The 25,530-nt window shown below is 37.9% G+C and overlaps 1 protein-coding gene across 1 annotated transcript in view; it reads left to right on the plus strand.

Moving 5' to 3' along the window:
- The window catches only part of Moxd1 (monooxygenase DBH like 1), an 80,516-nt gene that overhangs the window by 12,941 nt on the left and 42,045 nt on the right, over window positions 1–25,530 (plus strand). Inside the window, exons 2-4 of the mRNA XM_052751190.1 lie at window positions 6,754–6,900; window positions 11,857–12,024; window positions 12,183–12,266. Of these exons, the coding sequence (XP_052607150.1) occupies window positions 6,754–6,900; window positions 11,857–12,024; window positions 12,183–12,266 (399 nt within the window). The remainder of the gene's footprint in view (window positions 1–6,753; window positions 6,901–11,856; window positions 12,025–12,182; window positions 12,267–25,530) is intronic.

The raw sequence follows: 25,530 nt of genomic DNA on the forward strand, positions 1-25,530 counted from the left end.
AGTTACTGAAATGGAAAGATTTTTGTTTATTATCTGCTGGTACAGCTTTAGACAGCCTCTCGATTGTTTAGGATCAAGGGTGCTTCTTTGATACATCAATGCTTATTATACTGTCAATGTTATAGTTAATGTCATGAACAGAAATATGCGATGGAATGGACTTCTGAGAAGCAGAAACAGGAGAGAAGCTGCAGGCACCTGTTGAAGAAGATGATGACAGATAGAGTCGGGTTTTTTTCTCAAGATCTCTGTGCAGCTGTGCTTACATCCAGTTTCCCCAAGCTGATGCAAAGTCTATTCATATCTTTTATTACACCCACCAGAGTTTTTGCTTCATCCTGTTTCACACAGCATCCATCAAAGCTCTATTCTATAGCAGAGATTTCATTTCAGAAAGGAGGAAAGAGATGAACAATGAGTGAGAAGCGACTGAACATCTGTGTGATCATGTTTCTGAACAAGAGACCTTAGTGATCCTGTCAGTTGGCAAAGCTAGCTTTCGGGTACATTATCTTACTTTGGAAATGATAGCCAGTCCCTCATGTCAACTCCCTGCCAACTGCTGTTGGGGGCACCTTACTTTATTATTGTCCCACAGCATTTTGAAACCGCAATTATACACTTCTTCTTTTTTTTTTTTTTAAGTGTAATGCATTCCAGGAGAAATACTCTGTGAGAACATGCTTTAGGAGGTGAATTTTCCATAATACAGCCAAACAGTATCATCATCATTGAGGTTTATTAACTCACTTTTGAGGGTTCTGGGTGATATTTTATTGGGAAAATATAAACAAGGTCAGTATATAATCCGTGGAATAGTCCACAGTCAGAACAATGACAGTCCGTTCAGACGCCAGGCTGGGGGTCTGTGTTAGAATCAATGAAGACCCACCCAAAGCAACCAAACAGGTGAGTAGCAGCAATTCATGTTTGTTCTGCAGAACATTAGGACTGACTGAACACAGCCAAGCTTGGCTTCTGTTGGCATTATTAATGCCATCTGCATGTTTTTATTCCTAAATTCTTAAAGTTTCCATGAAGTTATAGTTTCCTCTATCCTCTCTGGCTCCCTTGTGTTATGAGATCCACTTTTAATGAATTAAAAAAAATGTGTGTGTGTGTGTGTGTGTGTGTGTGTGTGTGTGTACGTAGTATGGATGTGTATGTGTACGAGTTGGTGTACAGGCCAGAAGTTGACATCAGGTGTCTTTTCTTGATTATTTTTTAAATGTTGCTCAGAGTCTCTCTCTCTCTCTCTCTGAATTGATTCAGCTCATTGATTCTGCTAGGCTGGCTGGTCAATGAACTTCAGGGATCTGCATATCTCTGCCCACCCATCCTGCCAAGGTAGTTGAGTTAAAGGGGCATACTTTTTACAGGAATGCTAGGGATCTGAACTCTGGACCTCACGTTTGTGCAGCAGGCACTTACTAATTGAGCCAATTGCTTCTAATTAATCTCAATTGGAACTTTTACGTGTCACTATTTTATGTTATATTTACAATAAATTCACTTAGTGCATAGGTGATAAGGTTTATAATGGCTTCAACATGCTACCATGACAAATGCCTGTGCACTGTGAGCTACATTCCTATTCTTATTTGAAGTCCCAGACTGTCATGCACTGCAGGAGGAGGGCTGAGTCACGACCTTCTTCTTGCCTATATAATGCACATGTGTATGGTTCCATTTGCTATGTAGAACAGGGAGAGGTCAGGGCATCATTTGGCTTAATCATCTAGGTAGAAATAAGATACAGTGGAAATGAACTGGGAAGTTTAATATCGTAATTATGATATAGTATCATTTGTTAATTTCAATGTCTAGGTCACTTTATTAATATTTGAATTCTCAATTGATTAATGTTTTAGTGTTTCAGTTTCATTTTCTTCTCCCTAGAGGATAGTGAAACAATACTACCCCTTTGATTAGCCCACTGAACAACAATTTGTTCTTTTCTCAAACTGTCAGGAAACAAATTCATTAAACCTTTTTTTTTTAAAGCTTAACCAATCTAACTCTCAGCACTGATCTTTGCGCTCTTTTTCTTTTTTCTTTGTTTTTCCTAGTAAGAAAGTTTGAAGGATGTGAAATTTGAGACAAGTTTTCACCCTCTTTCCTCCCCTTCCCCTCCCTTAACTAATTGCACTTGAAGATTTTCCAATGTGCCATTTTTGCTGTGCGATGCTAACACCATCACACCATAAAGGCTGTGTTTGGTGGTTGTCCTTGTGGCCCACCAAGTTCAGTTTTTCCTCTACAGCGAAGAGACAAACTAGATACACCTTTTTCTTATTTCCTATTTAAAATGTCCTCATTGTATTAAGTAGTTGCCTTGTAATTTCTCTCTCTTTTTCTCCCTAAATCATGAGCTCAGTCTCCCAAGATACTTTTCATATAAGGGCTGAGGGATCATGACAGTGTTTCAGAGTGTCCCAGAAAGCTGGGCTCCACAGTTGATCATGTGAATCCAAATCCATTCCAGCATCTTCCACACCAGACCTTAACGATGTAATTGAGAGCATGTATTAGTCGATTGGATCTCCTTTGCATGGTTCCATTGACAATATAATTGACTATTTTAAATGTAGAAATATGTAATTGGATTAAGAGGATTAGTTGTCCATTTCTTGGCAGTTGCCTCGGGCTCGAGACAATTTTGCAACTTCTAGAAAGTTATCACTTGTTACAAGAATGTAAGCAGAGGAATGAAGATTCTGAGTGGCAGTGATCACTTCCTGCAGCGATGGTCAATGAAAACTGCATAGAGGAAAAGAAAACCACATGAAGGAAAGAGAGAGCTTCAGTGGGTGATGTTAGTGAAGAGAGTATCTCAGTTCCATTCAGAGAGATGGGAAAGAAGAATGTCAACAAGGCAAAAAGATGAGGAAAGGTGAAATATTTAAAGGAAATAATACACAGGGAGCATATAGCAATATTAAACATCTCAACTATGGAAGTCCAGGTTAGGCTGAGTTTCAAGGAACAACGAGCCTGGAATGTAGATTTTAGTGTATTGTAGCACATGCATCAAATAAAATACAATATTATGGAAAATGACATGCTGGGAGAAATACAATGACATTTCAAAGAAAACCTGAACAGAACTGTGGAATCGATGGAGTCTAAAATGAATTGTTGACATGAAATAGAACAAGGTGGGTTATTTTTTCAAATTCTGACTTGATAGGAGCCCAAGTGTTTGTATAGAGAGGAGTCATAGGGGAAAAGTTAAAGAAGATGCGGAGCTTTGAATTCGGTCAGCTAGAGGAGTGACCAGTCATTGAAGACAATCTGGAAAACATATACAAGGGGTCCAGGGTGGGAGTACAATGTTGGGATTCATTGTACTTGAAATGACAGCAAGACTTGTCAGTAAAATGAGCTTTGGTGATACTGACTAAAAATGACACTCTGAAGTCATTAGTTAGGGCACAGGAGGACACAGTAGGGCCAGAGAACAACAGGTGTAGACTAGACCTCTAACAGTGGAGCTGTTAATATCCTTCTGGGGCAGAGTGTGCATGCGTGTGTGCGTGCATGTGTGCGTGCGTGTGTGTGCACGCCTGTGTGTGTGTCTGTGTGTGTGTGTCTGTGTGTGTGTGTGTGTCTGTGTATGTGTGTCTCTGTGTGTGTGTGTCTGTGTGTGTGTCTGTATGTATTTTTTTTTGCCTTGCTTCCAAGACTCATTTCCAACCATGGGCTGGAGGAGAATTCAGTCCCTCATCACTAACTATGAAGGTATCTGTGAATCTTTCATTGGTTCCCTTTCTATGGTTGAAAGTTGTAAGTACTACCCTTCTACCACATGATCACTGAGAAGTTTGGCTGTGAATAATCTCTTCTAGTGACTTGAAGGCATTTACTAAATCTGGCTTTTCTTGGTTAGACATTTTATAGGAAGATTGGACGGCTGCTTTTCTATTGTTGACTCAAGTCTCTATATTCATGATATATTATTTTTCAACTGCTGCCATTTACTTTCTAATTATTTCTGTCTTTATTTTTAAGAAACTATGTACCTACCTCTATGAGAGATACTAATTTGCCATTCTTTATAATGCCTCACATCAGTATCAGCATGATGCTAGAGATTTAAAAGTGTGGCTTGGAAAGTGTTCTCTTCTTTTATTTTCTAGAGAAGTTCAGGAGGGATTGGTATTAACTTTTCCTTAAAATATTTGATAAAATTTTAAGTGAAACCATCATGGCCTAGAATTTTCTTTGTAGGAAGGCATTTCACTTATGAGACCACTTTGACTTTCTGTGTTCTTCTGAATGACTTTTGTTGACTTTTGTCTTTTTATTTTTTTGTCTAAATGATTCCATATTTTCCCACTAAGAAGTGCATGATGTCATAAACTTTGAATATTTGCACAATATGAATTGACCTTTGACCCTTTCCCTAAATTTCATTTACATTCATTTTTTAAATCTCACATGTTCTATGTGTTTCTTTAGATTTAGTGTATTTTATGATTTAGCAGAGTTGGTATTTTCTAGGATAGAAAGAAGGTAGGAAAAGAGCCCTCAAGTATCATGGCTGAAATTCTCACTAAGTGACAGAAAACATATAGGGTGAGGGTGGAGAAATGTTGACATCTTGTAAAGATACCATTGGTTGGGAGGCCTGAAGACATGTAGATCTTCAGTCATTGATGATCTAAACTAAATATATAAACACTAATACCCTTTGGATAGCTAAGGTACAAAGATGTCTCCAAACAAGCCTAAAAAATGAGAAAATGAGGGGAAAAATCACCATGGTGGTTAGATTATTTTACATATCAATTTAATTTTAATAACATTCAGCCATATTTTAGTTCAGTAATGTTGAGATTATCAACTTCTTTTAGACAATGTTATTTAGATCCTGAACTCCCTAAAGATTCCTGCTGTCTCATCCTGAATGCTGGGCCCACAGATAAAAGCCACCATGCCCACTCCAGACTTTTCTAAACATTAACGGTTGCATAGACCTATAAATCCAACTGTTTGGGAGCTGAAGCAGGAGGATTACAAATTCAAATTCCATCCTGGGCTACAGAACAAATTCAAAGTCAGCCTTGGCATCTTAGTAAAATGCTGTTGCAAAATAAGTAAGTAAATAATGTAAAAAGAGGCCTGGGGACATAATTCCATAGTAGAGTGCTTGCCTAACATGTGGTACCACAAAATTCATCATACATACATGTACACATAAATAGTCCTTATTGACTTATTTATGACAGAAGAGTGAAGGGATCCAGAGTAGTAGCTAAGTGAAGCTTCTCCCAATTTCTTGTAGCTAAGTTCTCTGAGAAGCTAGAGAAAAGTAGCTGGTAGGAATTAGTCTCGGTGAGTAGAAATAAGATGAATGGAAACTTGGCAAGCAAGTTGGATATTTTATGCAACTATGGGTTTGGGAAACATTTGCAAGATCAGGATAATTATTCTGTGCTTTGAACTGATTGTTTTGTACTGTATTCATTTTGTATAAAATGAATTGTATGGCTAATGTAATGAAATATGACCTGAGTGTAAAGGGACAGTTGATCCCAATTCCTTCCTTCCATAGGTGTTGGGATCTCACTGAAGGATTCAAATCTATATGATGGAAACCAGTAGACATATAGGTGTCATCACAGGATATGTTATTTAAATTGCTTTCACTTTTTTTTTTTTTGGTGTTTTGAGACAGGGTTTCTCTGTGTAGCTTTGTGTCTCTCTGGAACTCACTTGGTAGCCCAGGCTGGCCTCGAACTCACAGAGATCTGCCTGGCTCTGCCTCCCGAGTGCTGGGATTAAAGGCGTGCGGCACCACCGCCCGGCTTTGCTTTCACTTTTATAACCTAGTTCCCAGAATAAATGGCCAGCCCTCATTTTTAGCACATACTGGTAATATATTATGTAAAAGTTAATGCAATGAGTTTCTACAGGCAGGGAAAAGAAATAAAAACACACATTCCATCAGTGGTCACCACAGTGAAAAAGGATACAGACTGTGGGCTCAGGCTATAGCATCTGAATGTTGCTGCTCCCATTTCCAACTGCATTATCCGGTATACATTGCTTCAGTGTTGTTTGCAAATGGAAAAATGGTTTCATCTCATCGATTTGACATATGGTGAATGAGTGAGTACATGTACCACACTGCACCAGTGCCTGGGGCATAAGATACATATAGGTTGTAATTGTTATTACCAGGGTAGAGATAGGTTAGTTAGACTCTGTGTGCTGTCAGTAATCTGAGGCTGTCTTGTATTAAAAATATCTAGACCTTGGATGTCAAAATCCTACACATTTGATAATTGTGTTAAAGTATACTAAGAATAAATTGCCAAATGTCACTCAAGTGTTGATCTCTTATATAGTTAAAGACTTTTCTTGTGTGTTCTGAGTCCAGCACAGCAACCCTTTTATTCAAGCCCGTTTTATGAATCTTGGGACTTTCCAATGGACTGGATTATTACAAGTCAAGAGTTGGTTATCTAGGAAACTGGTCAACGTTTACACAATTGGTCCTTTGCGGGAAAAGCAGTAAAGCTTCACACTGTTCACTGACCATCATTAATGAATGACTATTTGAGGTCACTGCGTGGATTTCTTCTGGTGTACAAATGAAAAGGGGGAGACCAGCACCATGCTGTAGAATAAAAGGGTTTTACTGTGAACAAACCAAGAATGGACATCGGAACGTCCCCTACATTCTCTTACGTTATTTTCATTCTGCTTTTAGAATATCCTGATCTTTGTTTTTCCCTTTTGCGACAGGACTACTTCACAAATGCAAACAGAGAATTGGAAAAAGACGCCCAGCAGGATTACCACCTAGACTACGCCATGGAAAACAGCACACACACAGTAATTGAGTTTACCAGAGACCTGCACACGTGTGATGCCAACGACAAGAGAATCACGGTAAGAAGGGTGAGCGTGAACACTCTCATGGGTAACGTGTGTCTACACATATGAAGCAGTTGATAGAGTACAAGGAGGAGACACTGAAAACTATCAGTATTGGCAAAGTCACACAACCCTTGGGAATTTTCAAAACTCTTCTTTGCAAACTCCCACAGTTTTAAAACCATGAATTTCATTGAAGGCATTTGTATGCAAATTTAACATTTTGAAGCTCTCTTTTAAGTCAGTTGATTTAAAAAAATAAAAGTACATCTTAGCTTTTTCCCTATAAAATTTGAAAATAAATAATAAGGGTCTAAAGAAATGTATTACACAGAAGACAGTCATAATGCTGAATATGAGGGTGTAATTCATCCGATTTGTAGCCGATTTGGCTTTGTAAATTTCTGAAATCCAGATGAATAGTCAGTTGATTATAATCACCTATTGGCATGTTATACGAGGTTTCTTATTTTCAGATTTCACACAAAATTATCTTCATGAATATGCAAATTAAATATTTAGAGGAAATACACTCCTGTGGCACTTTCCGTGTTTGCTTTTTACCATTTCATTTCTGTATAGACCAATAAAATTGTCCTTTTTATTCAACCCACTAAAGCTTCAAAAAAGAGAATGTAAAAAGTCTGAAGTCATTCTGATTACCCTTCAGCCTAAGGCGTGCAGGAGGAAGAACACGCACGAACAGACCAGCATCACTTTTCATGTAGTGCACAGTACAATGATAATTCAGTTGGAATACTACTGTCGTCATCGGCCACACAAAGAACAGAGCAAAGGGAACATTCAACACAAGTAGCTCTTCTAAATCATTTATTCTCAGAGTTCTTATTCCAAGGAGCTGGCAAAACACCCTTATCTGAAGAAGGATTCAGTCGTTTTTTTTGTTTGTTTTTTTTCTATACTCCTGCAAACCTCTTCCATCCCACAACCCCTCAGGCAGTCTCCCTCTGTGGCTCAGTCAAAACCAGTTTCGCTCACTTCCCCTTGGAAATTCCCAGTATTCCTATACTGAGTACAGCTTTGAGTTATAAAATAAACAAGCCCAGACATAGAACTGCCTTCTTCTGTAAGTCCATAATTGAGTTAGTGCCTAGAGCAAAATCTGTTGGGGGGGGGGGAGGTGGACCAGTCTTAGAGTAGTTTAATGTTTTTTAAAACAGTATTTTTTATTTTTAAAATATTTTTAAGTTAGCCTACAAAGTAGTGGACTTCATTATAGCATTTTCATACAAATAGGCCATTATACTTTGTTTTATTTGCTCCCCTCCCCCACTGCCCTCTTCTGTGCCTCCAGATCTTTCTGGCTGGTTCCTTTCTTTCTCATGATAGTTTTTTTTCCACTTTCTTGTCTGTCTTTCTCTCTTCTTGGAGATCTCTTCTAGCTCTCTCATGATCCCCATTCTAATTTCAGGACCTACAAACACACACACACAGACATAAATTCACTCATCCATATGATTTAAACTCTAGGTTCATTTTAAAAAGAAGACATACAGATGCTTTCTGAGTCTGGCTTATTTTGTTTACCATGGTGATTTTCAGTTGGATCCATTTTCCTTAAAATATCACTGTTCCATTGTCTGGATGTACTACATTTTCATTATCCGTCCAGCAGTTGATAGACATCTAAGGTGATTTCATCTTCTAACTATTTTGAATAGTAGACTAGAAATGAGCATGGATAGACAAGTATCTCTGTAATGGGATATGGAGTCCTTTGGGATATGTCCGGAAGTGGAATAGCTGGATTATATGCTTGTATTTTTCACTTTTTGCAGAAATGCCACATTAATTTCTATAGTGGCTGCACATGATTACACTTCCAGCAGCAATGAATTAAGGGCGAATTTTCCCACACAATCACCTGAATTTGTTGTCATTTGTTTTCTTGGCAATGGCTATTCTGACTGAGGAAAAGGGGAATCTCAAGATTAAAAGGAGGAGAAGAGAGGGGTGAGGAAGGGAATATGGAGAAAGACAACTGGCATTAAGAGCCATTTAAGGGACAATATGGAAAACTACTACTGTAGAAGCTTCTGAAAATATATACATCTATGAAAGAAGTGGAAATGGAGGTACCAAACAGTGGGGGATAAAAGCTCAAGCAGACATTTTATGCCACCAAGTGAAACCTTCATTACCAGGACTGGATCTCTTTTAGTTGATTTGTTCCCCAAAGGGTTGCCAAGCAAACCCCAAAGACCTCGAAGCTTAATTTGAAATTTTCTAATGGCAAAGGATTTAAAACACTTGTTTATATTTATTGGTCATTTGTATTTATTTTGAGAATATATTATTCTGTCCAATAGCCCATTTGTTGACTGGACAATTTGGAATTTTGGTAACTAATTTTTGTAGTTCCTTATGGGCCATATATAATATTCTCCCTTCTGTTGAGTTGTTGGGAAAGACATATTCCATGGTGTAGTCAGGCTGTCTCTTCACCCTGGTGAGTGTTTCTTTTGATGTGCAGATACTGTCTGTCCTCCCATTTCTCAACTCTTGGGATTATTTCCAGTTCTATTTAAAAACAATCCTCACAGGCCGGGCGGTGGTGGCGCACGCCTTTAATCCCAGCACTCGGAAGGCAGAGCCAGGCGGATCTCTGTGAGTTCGAGGCCAGCCTGGGCTACCAAGTGAGTTCCAGGAAAAAAGGCACAAAGCTACACAGAGAAACCCTGTCTCGAAAAACCAAAAAAAAAAAAAAAAAAACAAAAAAAAAAAACAATCCTCACCTATGTCTACTTCTTGAAGTGTTTTACTTATGTTTTCTCTTAGCAGTTTCAAAGTTTCAGGTCTTACATTAAAGTCTATTTGATCCATTTTGGGTCAATTTTTGTTCAGGGTAAAATATTAACTTTCTTTTTCTTCATGTGGAAATCCAGTTTCCCCAGAACTGTTTATTGAAGACACTGTCTCTTCTTCAAGGTGTGCTTTGTTGAAAAGTAGCTGTCAGTAGCTTCCTGGATTTATTTCTAGGCCCTCTATCGTATTCTATTGACCTACATGTCTGCTTCATATTAATTCTGCCAACCCATGAGTATGGAAGATCTTTCCATCTTCTAGTGACTTCTTCATTTTCTTTCTTCAGTGTCTTAAAGTTTTGATTGTAGAGCTCTTCCACGTCCTTGTTTAGTGTTATTCCTAGCATTTTATTGGTTTGAAGTCATGCAAATGATATTTTCCTTAATTTCATACTGAACAAGTTTATTATTGATCTATAGAAAAGCTATTGATTTTTGTAAATGAATTTTATATCTTGCTATTTTACCCCATGTGTTTATCAGGTGTAAGAATTTCCTAGTGGAATCTTTAGGGTCTTTAAGATGTAGGATCATGTCAATAGCAAATTGCAGTAAGTTGACTTTTTTCTCTCTTATTTGTATAACTGTTTCCTCCTCTTTTCTTAGTACTCTAAGAATTCAATCACCATAGTGAATAAATGTTGAGAAACACCCTTATCTCATTCTTGACTTCAGAGAACATATTCTTAGATTTCCACTATATTTTGGATTTGGTTACAGTTTTGTCATATATGGTCTTTATTTTGTTGAGATAGTTCCTTCTATTCCTGGTCTCTTCAGGACTTTTATCATGAAGGGATACTGTACTTTTTAGAAGGCCTATGCTGAATTTGTTGACATCATTCGGTGATTTCTTTTCTTAAGTCTAAGTGCTGTATTATATTTACTGACGTGTATATTGAGCCAACTTCACAACCCTGAAATGAGATAAAGTTAGTCATGGAGTATGATCTTTTTATTGTGCTCTTGAGTTTGGTTTGCTAGTATTTTAATGAGAATTTTTGCCTGTGTATTCATATTGAAATTGATTTGGTAGAATTTGGCAAGGAATTCATCTAGTCACAAACTTTTCTTGGTTGTGAGACTTTGTATTACCATTTCAGTCTTGTTGATTGCTACACACCTGTTTAAGTTGTTTATATCCTCTTAGTTTAACTTGGGTAGGTTATGTGGTTGTGACATATTCATGGGTAGACGTGAACAAACATCTACTCACCCTAATAAGAAATGAGTAACAAATCAAAGTAAAGATAGTACCAAAGTCAAGCTTGGGATTACTAACAGGAGGATGGGTGAGAGGTTGCTCAGGCAGCTGCATTACTAAAAGTTCACCTCAGCATGGGTCACAGCTTATGAAAGCTGGAAACCTGGGGCACACTGTACAACTTGCAGGCAGCTGGACAGGCTGGACTCTATCTTCTAAGCAGCTCAACTGCTCTCTACTTCTTTCAGGTATATGGGCAGATGGGAACTGAGAACTGAGCCTACTCTAGACAGCTCAGCTTGTCTGAATCTTTTAAATAGCTCAGCTGGTTAGAAAGTATTCTCAGAGCCTCCATTTGTCTGAGTGTGTCTCTCAGAAGTCCTTAGTGCTCATATACACTTGGGGAAGGAGGAGCTTAGAGTATCTGGTCAATTTCAGGGACTTCCTGAAGCTCTTTGAATTGTTTACTTTTTGCGTTTAAGGAAGTTACTTCCAGGACAGAATGTTTCACCTCACTTTGTAACATCCTGTAGATTAGTGAGTGTCCCTCAAAGATGGAAGATTTTATTCTAGAGGAAATGTCTACACAACACATGTATATCTAGAAATTTATCATTTCTTCTAAATTTTCCATTTTATTAATATCAGTTTTCAAGGGGTTCTCTACTGAGTTTCTGGATTATATTTTGAGAACATTCCCCCTCTTAATCTCCAATTTTATTAATTTGAATATTCTTGCTTTTTGTTTTGATTAGTTTGGCTAGAATTAGATCATTTTAGGGTTCTTTAGGAGAGATTAGAATCAACTCTTTGGACACTTTAAATATCTTTATTCTCATTTCTTCATTCTTATACATTGCTTTAAGTAGAGTTATTTAAACATAACTCAATGGCAAGGAAAGTACCATTATGAGACATAATGTACCTATGTCTGATTACCAGGACAGCACAGTGAGAGTTATCTGGGCCTACCACCACGAAGATCCTGGAGAATCTGGTCCCAAGTACCATGACTCAAATCGAGGCACAAGGAGTCTGCGGTTGCTGAACCCTGAGAAAGCCAATGTGTTGTCTGCAGCCTCCCCATACTTTGATCTGGTAAATCAAGACGTAAGTTTCTTCTTTCCTTATTTCTTTCCTCTTCTCTTTTTAAACAAAGAGATGAGTTAACTGGAAGTTTATAAAAGACTATTTACTCATGTTGTTAAATTTAATGCCGTGTCAACTGAATGTGACTTTTTATTTTCTTCTCCTTCTTCTTAAGACAGGTCCCCATTCCAAATAAAGGCACAACATACTGGTGCCAAATGTTTAAGATTCCTGCATTCCAGGAAAAGCATCACGTAATAAAGGTATGTGACTTTCACGTGGGCAAAGTTCCATTGATGTGAATGAAGAAAAAAAATTTTCTTAAATTGAAAAATAGTAAAAAATATATAAATGATTTCTAAGTATATGGAAGTTAGTGAGAAAGAAGAAACTATTTTATCTGATCCACACACTGTTTTCAGATATTGAAAGTTTGGGTTACAGTTAGTATTTCAGGTATCTTCCAGTTTTACACATCTAAAGTAAGCAGGCAATATTGCTATAGTAGGAATTGCTATTTTAAATAGTGTGCTTACATACTGACAAATCCTAAGCAGGAAAGTGACATTTCCCACTTACATTGTTTGAGAATATCTACTTCATTAAAAATACTAGATGTTGTCATAAAAAAGACTGTTGTGTTTGCTTGAAGATAGGAAAAAAGATAATTAGTGATTGCTACTCAACTGATAAAAATGAAAAATTGGACAAGCTCAAAACATGGATAAACTCTCAATTGCCCTCGACATGCAGTTCTTTCTTCCCTGAGATTGGGTCTCCCAAAACTTTAATATCCAACTGATGAATGAACAGACCTCTGGCTCTGACAATTATTGGCAGATTGAAAATTAGGCCATAAGCTCTCCAAAACCTCACAGGGCTATTATAGAATAAGATAGAGTTAAATATCACCAACTGAATAATGTGAACCCTTAGAATGCCTGATGTTGCTACCTGTCTGTTGGCACCCAGATTATGTAATGAAATAGTATGGATGTAAGAGAGGAGCCAATGGCTAGATTCTGGCCTCTAGATGGGCCACATAGGTTTGAACTGGTTCGTCCTTTCATTAACATTGTATGCTTGGGTAAATTACTGAATAATGCTGTAGCCTCAGTTTTCTCTGCTGTACACAGTCTCGATCATAACATTCTCCCTACCGAGCTCAGAGCATTTAAGCTGAGGTAAGGAAATTCTCATACCCTCCAGAGTGACTTATGTATGTTGATTTCTAATGTATTCATCCAGTTGCCCAGATCTGTCTTTGCTTCTAGGATGCTTCACAGCTGTGTAGGGTACAGGGAATGCATGAGTTAATAGATAGTCCCAAACATTTACAGGATGTATTTTGCAAACAGTTGTCTTAGCAACCATACAACAGTAGATGCATTGCTTGCCTCTAAAAGAAGCTCTTTTTGACTTCATGCATGTGTAAGCAGAAGGTGGATTCGAGTATGCACTTAATGCAGGGCCAAAGCTCTTCACTCGTGTCAGTGAAGTCTTTGTCAGAAAATGGAATATTCACGAACACTGTGCGCCATTTACAAGCTTCTGGCTTAAGAAACAGATGTAAAACTAGGTCCCGAAATGAAAACAAACATTTCACAAAATAGGTCCTTTATTCATCTTAAACCTTGATAGATGGTAAAATCCTTAACTGCTTCCACTCACATACTTTATTCTTATCATCATTAATGCTAAAGACTGAATTGAATGAAATGAAGATAATTGTGTCTGTCTGTGGAATGTCAGTATGGCTTTCATTTGCTTGACACCTCACTGAGAATTCTTAGGTAGCTTTTCTGTCACAAGCCTCTCACAGTAACACAGATAAGAGGGCCTTGAAGTAGGTACTATGAAACCCAGTGATGCTTTTACTACATGTTTGTAGCAAGAAAAAACAATTGCATGAAAGACTCTATACATACATATGTATATACACACACAATTGTAGGATTTGCATTTCTACTAAAACCCAATACATCTTTACTTTGAGTAAGACAAAGTTTGAAAGAGGGTCACCAAGTAGAAGGAGGTTCCTGTCAAGTTTGTGACTGAGAAGACTTTTAGTGACAGCACTTCAAATTTCTATTAATCAGTTCACAGTATCCCTCACAGGATAGATTTCTGATCTTATCTCACAGCCCCAAAGTAAAGTTCACTTAATATCATGAAGCACAATCATCCAACTAAGACAACATACAAAGAATCAAGCCCTACTGGGAACAGGGTCAAAATATTTGTGCTGTAAAATTTGTCTACAGACCATATTTCAAAAGATGTTTTATTTTTAATAAAGGCTATAATGAAGTTCTAGTAAGCTTCTGAAGTAAAATTCATAGGTCTAGAACTTTCCTAGAGATATCATCTAGTTTCCAGCCTCTTTGTCTTGGAAGAGATGATCTCTAATATATAATCTTCCCACGGAAACAAAGATTCCTGCTTTGTTTGAAAAGCCACAAGTGGGGGTGTTTCCCATTTTTCCTTGCACATTGCCCAACAATGAAATGTGTTAAAAGGGCTCCGCCATCCTGGAGAGATGGCTCTGCAGGTAAAGGCACTGGCTGGGAAGCCTGACAACCTGAAACACACACAGTCAAAGGAGAGAACCAACTCTCACAAGTTGTTCTTCAAGCTCTATATGTGATTTTTGTATTCCTCTGTGGTGCCTGCACATACCTCCCAACACACAAAAAATAAACAAATGTGTCTTGGTTAGGGTTACCATTTCTATAACGAAACACCATGACCAAAAGCAAAGTAGAGAGGAAAAGGTTTTTTTGACTATGCTTCCACATCTCTTCATCATTGGAGGAAGTCAGGACAGGAATTCAAGCAGGGCAGGAACCTAGAGGCAAGTGCTGATGCAGATCCTTACTTACTCAGCTTGCTTTCTTATAGAACTCAAGACCACCATCCCAGAGGTGTCTCCACCCACAAGGGATTTAGCCCTACCGTATCAATCACTAGTTAAGAAAATACCCTACAAGCCCTACTACAGTCTGATCTTATAAAGGTATTTTCTTAATTGAAATGTCCTCCCCTCAGATGACTTGAGCCTATGTCAAGTTGATAGAAACTATCCAGCACAAAATACAAAAAAAGTTTAGGCCTTGGTCCTTCTCTGATACAAAGCACTTTTTACAGAAGATAGTTTTTGGATTATCAAGTATGTGATTTATACTGAGTTTTTAAAATATTGATTATAGATTGAATTTTTTTTTTTTTTTTTTTTGGTTTTCCGAGACAGGGTTTCTCTGTGTAGCATTGTGCCTTTTCCTGGAACTCACTTGGTAGCCCAGGCTGGCCTCGAACTCACAGAGATCCGCCTGGCTCTGCCTCCCGAGTGCTGGGATTAAAGGCGTGCGCCACCACCGCCCGGCTTTATAGATTGATTTTTATAAGGTAAAAATTTCACTATAATTCAAAGAAAGTTTCTTATTTGTAGCTTAAATGTTGAGGCTATATATTTTATGGCTGTAAACAATAACAAAACTAAACAGATAAATCATGTCAGTGGCCCAATCATGAATTAATTTTATGGGAGTGACTGAAGTTAATAACATTTAGATTTAAAATTTTAACTTTAACATGTAAAATGATTTATGATAAGGATTATGAAATGATAAGGTAAATAATATTGAAAATTACTAAAATCACACAATAAATAATTTTTCTGGAGCAAGATGGGACTATAACAAAAGTCATTTGTTCAAATTCTTTTATGACTTCAATACATTGATTTCTATTGATTATTGAAAAAAATTGGGTGAACTGTGAATTGAAACTAGGCATAGTGGTATCCCTGTATTACAAGCTCCCAGGAGGCTAAGGCTGGAGGAATGTCCCTTCAAGGCAAGCCTGGGTTATTTATAAAATACTAGGGCTTTAAAAATGTGTGTGTTAGATGACAGCATTTCATTATTGCAAATGACTGTGGAAATTGTAGAAAGCTCTTGGTAATTTCTGTTAAACCCACTCTTCTTGCTTGGGAGGATCATGTGTTCACGTCATCTGCTCCCCACACTGGTAACCCATGCTCCAGCCTGTCTTGCCACAGTTCAGCATGGGCTGCTTTGTGTAGCTTTCTCACATGTGTCCTTACCTTCAGCTTGGAATTCATTTTAATAAACGATTTCTTCACGTGATGTGCTCAACAGTGAAAAAATTGTCATGACAAATAACACTTAAATATGCTGCATTAGAAGCTGGAGTTATTCTCTGGTTTAATACAGTGTCCTTTAAGGGTTTTTATCATCAGGGAATTCTCTTCACAGGTAATCCGCACCTTGAATTTATCTGTTCAAACAGGTACATTATTTTGTTGTTTTTATCTAAGTTGTTCTATTACCAATAAAGACTTGGGAGTCAGATATTGGGGTGAAACCTGTTGGATCAAAGAGGTGGTGAAAGGAGCAACCAGCTGACCTACCCTTTTTTTACCTGAGACCCAGCAAGTGCATCTCTCCACAGGTCCCAGACCAAAAAAGACCTCAAATCTCTAAGTCCCTCCCTACTACTTCCTGTGCATCTCTCTATCCATCTCCCTGGTCCTCTGTACTCTCTATGGCTAATTTTTGTCAACTAGTCCCTGGCTTTGCCTCCTGATCCAAGGTTAATTTTATTAACACACCCTTGGAGTTTCACAATGAGATCAAATATCTCACAATATCATTTAACTAACAAGTATTCATTGAGAGCTGGCTCTGAGAGAAGAAAATAGTCTATGTGTAGCTTAGAATAATCTTGGTCCCTGCATCTCCTCAGAGCCTGTCTTTACTGATTTCCTATAGGGAGCATCAAGCCTTACTGAACTTGAATCCTTGCAAACCATTTGTTCAACATGTCGATGGTAAAGGTGTTAGCTATTTCCACATCCCAGTCTTCACTAAATGGAAACAATACCTACCTCAGGAATTGTTAAAACTAAAAGTTAAACTAAAGTTTGGGCAGTTGATTTTTTTTTTTCTAAGCACAGCATTGGACACAGAAACTCTTCATCAACCTGACTGTTGTTATTGGGCAGTTTATGTTTATGGTTTCTCCTGGAATGACTTTTCACTGAAAACTATATTTACTGAAAGCCCGAGAAAGGACAAGCGCCATGCTAAAAGTTTAACCAGAGCTGAGGTTTAAGATAGGGTTGCTTTGACTAATGATAAACTGTTTGCCTTTCTCTACTAATTTCCCCTCCTAGAAATTGGGGGGGGTAGATATTATTAACAATGTTACTATGACAAATGAATGAATCAAATGGGTTTAATATTTAGAACCATTACCAAACTGACACCTACTCTATCAAATAATACATTATTTGCAACAAACAGCTGCTAGTCTGATGATCATCTTGTTAGGTGTCTGAGTTGCTGAGAGATTTTCCATTAGCCTCTAGTATTCAGGGATTTAAATAAAACCTACATAATTGAGCTGGGAGATAACTTAGTAAAGTGCTTGCTGAGTGGGCGTGAGGAACTGAGTTTGATCTCCAGCACCCAAGTAAAATGCCTGTAGTTTCAGTTCCGGAGAGACCAAGATAGGAGGACCCATGGGGCTTGCTAGACAGTCTAGCTGAATTTGAACTCCAGGTTCAGTGCGAGAGCCATTGAGGAAGACATCCAGTGTTGACCTCTGGCCTCTACATGAACACATGCACCACCCAACAACAATGAGCCTCTAGATTATCAGTCACTTCATTTACAGAGAGCACCTTGAAAAATGTGTGCTTTAGAGAATGCACTAAAAAAAAAGTTGAGGTAAAAGGAAATACTGTTATCTTCAATAAACCCTTGGAGGGAAATGCTTATGTGTGTCCCTGAACAAAGCACAGCTCCTTCCATGCGATTAGACATGCTTCTGGGCTTTTCAGACAACATTGCTGCTAAATCGCAATGATGGATTGTGGAGAATGCTTCCTAGGAAAACCTGAGAGTAACTGCCATTAAATAGGCATGAAGAGTCCTTGAAAGCTGAATACTGTATAATCATAAACAGTTTCTAGAAAGTGGATCCCCTGCCCTAGGCATATAGCATAAATATTTGTCCTCATATCCTATATTAAATATATGCAGCTGACCAGTTTCCCTATTGCGTTCACACTTTTCCTAAAATAAAAGGACATTGTTGAATGGAGAACTTCATCATTAAAGCATGTCAAAAAATTGCCAAATGTGGTAATAGGTAAACCTTTGGGGTAAATATTAGTAATCGTGAGAATTTGAGCATGACTGGTATAAAACGACTTGTTTTTGTGAGTATCAGAATTAACTTTTTTTTTTCTCACAGTGTATCTGTCTCATTCCTGTTTTCCCCCTGAAATGACATCTTAATTGATGTTGGCTTTCTTCCTCATGGAAACGGTTTTGATCTTGTTATCAGGACTCCTTTTCATGTGTCCACCTCCTGTTTCCTTTTCTCCTGTGGGAAACTCGAGGTTTGCTATCGACTTCGGACTCAATGGTTGTTTGTGCTTTTCCCAGTTCCTCTCTAATCATGGAGGATGGTGTTTACTCACTGCTGTCTCCCTTTCATCCCTGGCTCTTACCATGTTCCCGGGAGGCAAATCTTTGGATCTTTAGATGGATCTGTTTAACAAGTTGAGACAAATAAACTTTCACAATAAGCCTCGTGTGAAAACATCTTTCACTCCTTTGAAAAACTTTGCAACACTAACTATTCTAGTAAAAGTTAATGCTGTAAATGTAAAATTTCAAAAAATCCACATTTTGACAATTTGTGTCACAAAGATTATTGGTGTAAAATAATTATATCCCTAATATTTAAGTAATCTGATTTTATATAAACACAAGTATATACATATATGTGTGTGTGTGTGTGTGTGTGTGTGTGTGTGTGTGTGTGTGTGTGTATTAAGGAAGAGATGAAAAGACTAAGGTATTTACTATGACTAAACCTAAAACTTTGGATGGAAAGATGTTAGTAGGAACACCAGCCCTACTGATAATGATGTGACTCGAAGTAGCACATTTTAAAGGTTTTTGATACGGGTGCTCAGTTTTAAAGACTTTGCTCTGTATCCTCTATGTCACAGATCTATGTCTATGTCATAGATATATCTGTGTCACAGATACATTGGGGATTTGTCTAGCTACCTGGGTGTTCTTTATGGTCACATAGAGTACAAGTTATTGAGTTCACTCTGAAAGCATGTCTGTTCGTGAGCGTGATTTATTGCTCTGCTGCTAATTAGCTTTCCGACCCTAGAGAAAACACTTAACCTTGCCTGCTCCTCAAATTCCTTCGCAGTCAGATAAAGAGATTTGACCAGATGATCTCAATTGGCTCTTTCTGGTTCTAAATGTCTATGACTTGCTGAAAACAAAAGCTGGAGTCTGTGTGGGAGACCAGATGTCCCGTGGTCTGAGTTTCCCATACTCCGGCTTCTCACAGCCCTGCAGCAGTCCAGAGTGCAAATGCCTCCCCCTGAAGTTAAAAGACCCTTGTAGGGGTTCCTTTACCATCAATTTTCATGTATCTCAATCCTCTCCTGGGCATTCCACCAGAAGACTCTGGGAAGTCTAGACACAATTGTGGCAGTTCAGTATGTTAACAGAAAGACTCAATTTGTAAAAAAGAGATCAGGAGACTTCATTCTGTCTGGGCTATCAACCGCTCACCTTTTAATCCTTATACCCACAACTTACTGAACTTGCTGCTATTATTATTCAATGACTATTTCATTTCTATAACAATTTCTTATGAACATATACAGATTTTACGTTAAACAAAACAATGAAATCATACGCGTTTACAGTCTCTATTATGTACTGGCTCAAGCAGAGTCTATGATTCAAATCTTGGCTCCTTAGCCACTAGATGTTGATCCCAGGCAAGTTACTTCACTTCTTTAAGTCTTAGGCTACCATTTACAAACAGGGCTAGGAAAAGAGCTTGTCTCAATTGTTAGTTGTCATTATCAAATGAGTGTTTACATGTTTCGCATACATTGGCTTAATAAGGACTAAGTCATGTTACCAATTTACCATGGTTTTCAAACCTCTTAAATCTTCGGATAAGACAGAGGCAAGGCTTTCCTGAAATGGGCTGGAACGGAGCACAATGACTGTATCCTGACTCTGCTTTTCATTAGCTAAGTGCCTTTGGGGCAAAGTAAACCATCAGAGCTTGCCTCTTCAGTCGTAAAGTAGGAAAAGTAATTCTCAGTGAAGATTAAATAGACAAGTGAAACCACCTGTTGCATGACAAGCTCGTAACTGCTTGTTTTCTCCCCTCAAAGGGGATTATAGCGATGGATGACGAAAACTGACTTCTAGTATTTTCTCATAGGCTGCACAGAGGCCAGGCTAGGCAGTAAGTCACTATTTTATTTTGAAAGAAAGATTCCCTAGGAGTTAGATTTCATTGCTTGCTCCCATTACCCTAAGCCAAATGAAATGTAAGCTACTCCCCCCTACTCTTGTCTAAGTAAGGACAAAGTCCAGCTTGTGACTCTCCTCTGGGACATACTTGGACATTCTTAGCGCGCTCCCATTAGTCTTGCGTATGGTGACTTTAAATAATGACATTTTCAACAGACATTGAATACTTATTTTCCTCGGTTTATGTTCTACCACCCAGTCCTACCCCCTATCTAGTGGATCACTTTCAGGTAATGCCAGAGGTTGGATGAGAACATGATAAAGCATTAGCACGTACAATGGAAGTTAATGGCTGTAAAATTGGCAAAAGACTCTATCATCACTTTTATGGACAGCGCACAAAAATATTTATATTGAATTCTAGGTATGGGTGGTCCAGCCAGATTAGTAGATGTTGGTGGCATTGAGATATGAATGACTGCCTTGACCCAAGGAAATATTTAGGTAAAACCTGTGCTTATTTTTGCTACTTAGATATATCATCTCATCAGGATTTCATATTTCTTTACAAGATAAACTCACTTTCTACAACTTTCTGGTGTCAGGCAAGGTCAAAGTAACATAGTCAACACCATACAATGCATATGAAGCAGAGCCAAGATTTGAGCATAGATCCTCGGTGAAAACTTAACAGACCTTTCTCTGTATAGTCTTACTAACTCATGCCTTTTCATTCCACCCCCCCCCCAACATATACAAGATATTTGTGTTACAACGAAAAAAAGATCCATGTGGGTGTCTGATAGTACACATTCAGCCCGAGTTTTTTCAGTAGACTTCTCAGAGCTCAGGCTACTTTAGTTCCTGTTATTGACAGCTTTATTGAGACATGTTACATAAAGAACTGTACATGTGTAATGTCCCCTATTGATGACCTTGAACACATGTAAATCCCCCTGACCTTATTTCCAAAGCCAAGGTAAAAGACGTTTTCACCACCTCCCAAAGTTTCCTAATGTTGCTTTTCTTTTGTTGAAGTAAGAACACTTAACATGAGTTGTGGCATTTAAACAAACTTTGAAGTATACAGAACCATATTGGGCAAGGGTGCTTTTGAGTCCCACAGAATGTAAACATATTTCTCAGGCTACATAAAGCAACCCTAACCAGAACCTTCAGAAACTTCAGCTTAAAGATCCTGGGAACTGGTATATGTTGTGTGGCATCTGAGTATACAGAGGCCTGGAGTTTCAACGTTCCACATTAAAACAAACAAACCAACAAACTGCCAATGATGAATGATACATATAAAGCTTCATGAATGATTTAGGAAGTTATTTAAGGTTAGAGTTAAGATGTTTAGACTAAAGATTATGCATATGGCTATAGAAAGGGACAGAATGTTGAATCTGAGATGATGCTAGGGGAAAAGAATTAGCGATAATTTAAATGAAAAGAAGGTGATGAGCTCTAATCTTATTGAGCATATGCTATAGCCTAAGGATCATTGGAAACAAGCCAGCAGCTTTTGGTCAAGTTAAAAATCTTCCTCAGAAATGAAAATAATGATAATCGGCCACTTTATTTCCATCCTGACAGTGGTCTATATAAAGTGACCCGTGAGATGAAATACTAACATTTGTGTTTGGCCTTAAAAACCCCTGCAGTACTGTAAACCAAGAAAAGGACACACTGGGAAGAAAGCTGGAAAAACTAGCATCTCAGAGCTGCCTAAGAACCACTGGGATCCCAGATTCTAATCCTACCCCAACCACTGGCCACCTGAAAACCAATACCATGGTGCCTCTAGGAGATGAAATTCATGTTACCCAAAACACTGTAAATCTGTGATGTTGAGAAGTGGTTCTATGTGATTATTAATCCTTAAGAATGTTGGGCCTTCATTCACTAAGTAGTGTAATTGGCAAAGCTAGGCATTTATAAATACATTTGTAAGTGCTTCTTTGCATTTTTTGTAAATTAAGTTATAATACAAAATGATCTTAAAATTACAAAAATAATGCAGATAATTTTTGTGTGTTCCTAAAACAGATATTATAATCTTCAGTGTAAAAAATCATATTAGTATACATCAGACCCAACTGATGCACAAATTATTATAGTTTTTATAGTTGGAACTTTTAACAATTAGTAAAAAAAAATCATGCCTGAAATGAAAACTGACTTTTAATAAGTGAGATATTTGAAATTCAAGTTTGTGTAACTCATGAATTGACTATATTTCACAACTTTGTACTTTACATTCTCAAAGCTGAATTGACACCCTATTAAGGTTATTTACTCATCAAAAAGTCAAAATAAAAGCTTAATAATATAACTACTTTAGAAAGGGGAAATTACACCAAATTTAAAAACCTTATGGATGCATCTTGCTCTTTTGAGTCACTATTGTTCTGCTTGGTTCATATCCTTAGGGGAGAGCTTAAAAATCATTTAAGTTAGACCTTTATGGATGGTGCCAACTCCTGTGTGAAGGGGTGATTGTTGATATTGTTTGGAAAAGTTCCCCAACTAACCCTGATGCCAACCTACTGATTGAGAATCACTGTTTTGTACTTATTTAAAATTCCCAGATGACACTTATTATTATATTAATATTTTCTAGCACACAGTAAGGTGCTTTTCATAGTAACACTAACAGTACATTTAATAATAGTAAAACGGAAGGTTGAACACATGTTGAACATCTACTATCAGAATGCTGTAGTCTGCTGGTGAAGGAGAACCCAGGTGGCTGCACTTGCTGCTCTTGGAGGGGACCCAGGTTTTATTTCCAGTATCCACATGGTGGCTCATAATGCCATCTAACTTCAGCTTAGGGGATCCAATGCTTTTGTCTGCCCTCTGTGGGATGGCACACACATGAGATGAAGGATGTATGAACTCAGGCAGGAATAGACATACACATAGCAGTATTAAAAACAAATCTTATAATTCAACAGTCTATGGTATTGGCATCATTTATTCCTTGGTGCATTGTATGTGTATTTGCAGAAATAGAGAAGCTGGAAACCCAGCTGCATCCTGGAGCCACAGCTGCACTCTATTATAAAACCTGAGCCACTTCAGAGCTCGAGGATGCTTTGTTCATGAAGGAAAAAAGTCTTATGTTCTAGTGAAACTGATGCACTGACCTTATGTGGAGACAGTAATGTTTATAATGTAATGATATTCTAGAAACAATACTGAAGGCTGCCTAGCAGACTTTTAAGAGGTGAATTTCTTTAAATCATTTCATAACTCAAAATCTCACCAAATCTTAGAGAAACTGTTTCATCACTGAAACCAAATTCTCACTGAGTCACTGTATCTGTATTTTAAATGTTAAGTAAAAGCAAGACTAAATAAATAACTTTTTTTGAGACAGGTTTTCTCTGTATAGCCCCTGGCCATCCTAGAACTAGCTCTGTAAACCAGGTTGGCCTTGAACTCAGAACTCAGAGATCTTCCTGCCTCTGCCCGCTAAGAGCTGGGATTAAAGGTGTATACCACTACCACCTGGCAATAGCTTTTAGCATGTGCTTGATATCTATAGTTTCTCAGCTCAAAGAAGCCCTGAAATATATGCAACATTAATTAACAGTACAATCTAGATGCATGCTTACTATGCCCAGTACATATCTTAACTACCAGGACCATCCTTTCATCTGACACTTTTAAATTGCAAAGGATAAGTGAGTGCCTATGGAATGTCTACTTCAGACAATATTCAGTGCCCTGTCTTTTTATCACATAAAAGTCATGTAACATAATAGCCATCTGCATGAAGGAACTCACAGCCCCTATAAGGAGAAAATGTGCATATGCAGAAGTTAAGAGAGCCCATACATACAACTAACTTGTAGACCTTTGTGCCCAACTTCATGGCAGACGAAGTAAAAGAAGAAGAGCAGTAGAGTTTGAATACTACAAACAGACATTTCCTGTCCTGCCTGCCAATTCCCAAATAACTACTCAGAGGCTTATATTACTTATAAATGCTCAGCTGATAGCTCAGGCTTATTACTAACTAGCTCTTACATTTAAATTAACCCATTTCTATTCATCTATATATTGCCATGTAGCTCATAACTTTATTTGTCCTCTAACATCTTCTTTTTTTGGGCAACTGACTCATATCTCTCTGATTTTGCTGTTCTTCCCCAGTCCTGAGTTTGGTTGTCCTGCCTAACTTTATCTTGCCTTGCTATGAGCCAGTCAGCTTTATTATTAACCAATGAGAGTAGTACATATTCACAGCATACAGAAGGATTATCCCATAGTAGGGTACAGTTCCATGTCCTATGGAAACACTAATTTGGAGATGATACAAAGGAGACAGATTTCAAGTGGGAAGAAGTGGTGGTATACTGAGGATGACTGGAAGCAAGCTCTCTGGGACAGACTTGGTATTAACATAAAACCATAAGTTTCGAGGCTCACTGAGAGCTCTGTCCATCCTCACATAGAAACCCACAAAAGAGACAATGTCACCTCATTCCACAAGTGGGAAACTATAGCCCAACAAGTTAAGTAACTTGCCTGTGGCTGATCATTCTCCTCTTGGCATCCTTTCCCTTGAGGAAGACTGTCAGTTGTAAAAGTAACCATGAACAGCACTCTGGTTACTTTAGCCTTAAATGGGACTACTGTATCTGTAGAAAACAGCACCTGTTGACTAAAATCTAAGGCCTTTGCTTTGTCTTTAGCATTCTGAAACATTACACATCAGTATGGAGGAAGCTCCATTTGGTTCCACATGTGGCAAAAAGCATTGATGCTATCACCAGCATCTGCTTGTACCAGAGCCAAGGAGCAAGCAGCTGCTGGCTCAGTTTCAGATCCTTAGTCTAAATATGTCAAATTTGAATACACAGTGACTTCTTGTCAGGGAAACCACATTTTTTTTTAAATCATCGAATGCCCTAACCGTGCAAGACAAAATTGTGAAATATTGAAAGGGGCTGCATACTGTAGCCTTTCATACCTAAATGGAGTTACAGATTTTTGTCTTGAATGATATCATTGTGTGGGTTTCACAACTTCATTTAGTGTTAAAACTTTGGCAAATTGCATCATACTTTCTGTAATAGATATCAAGGCTATCTCATAATTACATGCACATGCATATAACTATCAGAAGTGAAACTGTGACTGTTCCTAAGATTTGGGTAATAGCCCTTCAGTTCTC

Source organism: Peromyscus californicus, unplaced genomic scaffold, assembly GCF_007827085.1.
Source record: "Peromyscus californicus insignis strain IS unplaced genomic scaffold, ASM782708v3 Scaffold_22__1_contigs__length_63687245, whole genome shotgun sequence".
Taxonomy (NCBI): Eukaryota; Metazoa; Chordata; class Mammalia; order Rodentia; family Cricetidae; genus Peromyscus; species Peromyscus californicus.